The following is a 2,218-nucleotide window of genomic DNA, read 5'->3' as shown; positions in this document are numbered from 1 at the left end:
AGAAAGAGGGAGAGAGAGAGAGACGACGACGACGACGACGACGATAACGACCGTGTCAGTTCTCTCTATCCCCAGAGTCTGCCACATATTCAGAAAGAAATGAGAATACACGTTCACTCACCTTTGTCTATCTGTTGAGCCAGGCCGGTTCTGTTGAGCAAATCTCTGATAACTGACGTTGAGCCCAAAGCAGCAAGCTCTTCCATCAACGTCCCCCCGTAGACAAAAGGCACGAGGGCCAATATCAATAAACCAGATTTCTGCATCTTATCTGCGTACAATCTTAATTGCACTTTAAGTAGAAAAATATTATAAAAAGGAGGGATAGATTTTGCCCAGATAACGTTTTTCTGTATTAAACCAGAAGTCCACGTTTGGCTCAGCGGGATCCCAGAACCTCGTACCACCCAGTTGTGAGGGTCTGAAAAAGTGAAGCGTCCCCTATATTTCCCCCAGGTCCCTCATCCAACGCCCTTAGGCAACACAAATTGGGATCTTCCTCTCGAGTACTGAAGTATTCGACGAAAGTGATGTTGTCCATTAGATTTCATTTCAGCCCTTCTCTAAAGTCGAATAGACAGGATTTACTACGTGTTTTCACGCTACACTGCCACATCCTAAGGGTCAAATGAACAGCCGTTAGTGTTATCTAAGCTCTAATGCCAAAGTCAAACTTGGCGGTTTTCATCGTACGATGGTTAAACGTTTATTCGTTATCTTATATCCTACAACAAATAGTCGTTAGTGGTTCACCAACGACTCACCTATCCCCCCCCCACCACCGCCACCACCGGCACAACCCTACTTTCTCGCCCTCTCTGAACTGGGGGCGGTCACTTTTCAAGCGTTGAGAGCAAAATTATCCAAATCCACATTTTGAAACAGATTTGAACATCTGATGAGAAGAAGAAAGGAAGCGTTATAATAGTCTTCAAAAAAAATTGAGGACTACGATGTGTCTTTCATAGACTCTTATGGACTACTGTCTTCCATTTCACGGGCTACTGTTTTAAAGATACCTTTAGTATGTAGCACAAGCAACAGCCGTTTAAAAAAAACAACGGTGTAAATGAGCCACATAGAGCAAGCCAAATGATAAATCCAAATAGACACATGGAAAAAATAGTTAAAGCTGTGACTAGTTCATACCTAATATGCGTCAACGTTTGTGAATTTGTTATTTTGATTAACGCTAAACCATTAGTAAAAAACCACACTACGAGAAAGCACAGTAAGGGAGGAGTTGCACTCCACATTATGAAAATAAGAGTACTATGAATAAGAAGGGCTCGCTATTTATGAGGAATTTCATGAAGTATGTTTGTTTCATGAATTTTAAATTGTGCCTTTGACTTTGTATCAATCTGATATTGTGAGAGAGATTGTCACATGGGTGGAGCTAGAATAGAAAATGGTCTTCCTATGAGTTTTTGGCCTCCCTTCGTAGTTCCTCTCATAATTGTATACTTGCAATCAAAACAGGTGCCACATTTTAATTGTCTTTACTCATTTCATTTCACATGAGTAAAATCAAGTACTATAAAAAGTAGGCTAATTTATGAAAATAACGTTTTGCCGTTTCGATTAATGTTCACAGTACTCACACTTTTAAAAAAAATAAAAGATTCCATTATTTTCCCTACACGTGGTGGATTTATTTTTCGATTTCTAAGCTGTTTAGTTATATATGCTCTCTCTTTTGGGTGACAATGATCATGCACTATTGCAGCTTTTGATAAATACTGATTTAAACTTCATTTAAAAAGAAACAAAGAAAATAAAATATCCGTCACTTGGTCGGAAAAAATGCCAATTTCCTTTCTTTTATGCGGGTTCTGTGAAGGCTTAATGAAAGACCAAAATGTTTTTTTTTTAAATATGGTCTTCTTTTTACAGCATTTAGCAGCTTTCACGTGAAAAGAAATCGTAAAGATTCAAAAGATTAGATTATTTTACACAATCAGAAAGTGGTACTTTTTTTAAAAATCCCCATTATAATTTGAGTTTGAATCTCTCATTTGCGTGTGAGCTTCTTTCAATGCAAAGTATGTCACTCAACTTTTAGGAAGTCTGTGACGGCTCGAATTCGTAAGCCAAAGAAAAATCTCCGAGTTATCAGTTATTGGACACGAAAGGGACAAGGGAGACGAGGATCCTTATAGTCTCCCTTGACAACTAGGCTAGTAATACCAGGGAAATTATTTGAAATGCGAATGCG

The 2,218-nt window shown here is 38.6% G+C and overlaps 1 protein-coding gene across 1 annotated transcript in view; it reads right to left on the bottom strand.

The window, feature by feature from the left end:
* LOC101850762 (transforming growth factor-beta-induced protein ig-h3) overlaps window positions 1-419 on the bottom strand; it is a gene marked incomplete in the record, with an annotated part of 8,034 nt that extends 7,615 nt beyond the window's left edge. Inside the window, 1 exon segment of the mRNA XM_013089446.2 lies at window positions 122-419. Coding sequence (XP_012944900.1) covers window positions 122-266 — 145 coding nt within the window.
* Between the last annotated feature and the right edge of the window lie 1,799 nt (window positions 420-2,218).

Source organism: Aplysia californica, unplaced genomic scaffold, assembly GCF_000002075.1.
Source record: "Aplysia californica isolate F4 #8 unplaced genomic scaffold, AplCal3.0 scaffold00953, whole genome shotgun sequence".
Taxonomy (NCBI): Eukaryota; Metazoa; Mollusca; class Gastropoda; order Aplysiida; family Aplysiidae; genus Aplysia; species Aplysia californica.
This window is presented reverse-complemented; position numbering and strand designations above follow the sequence as displayed.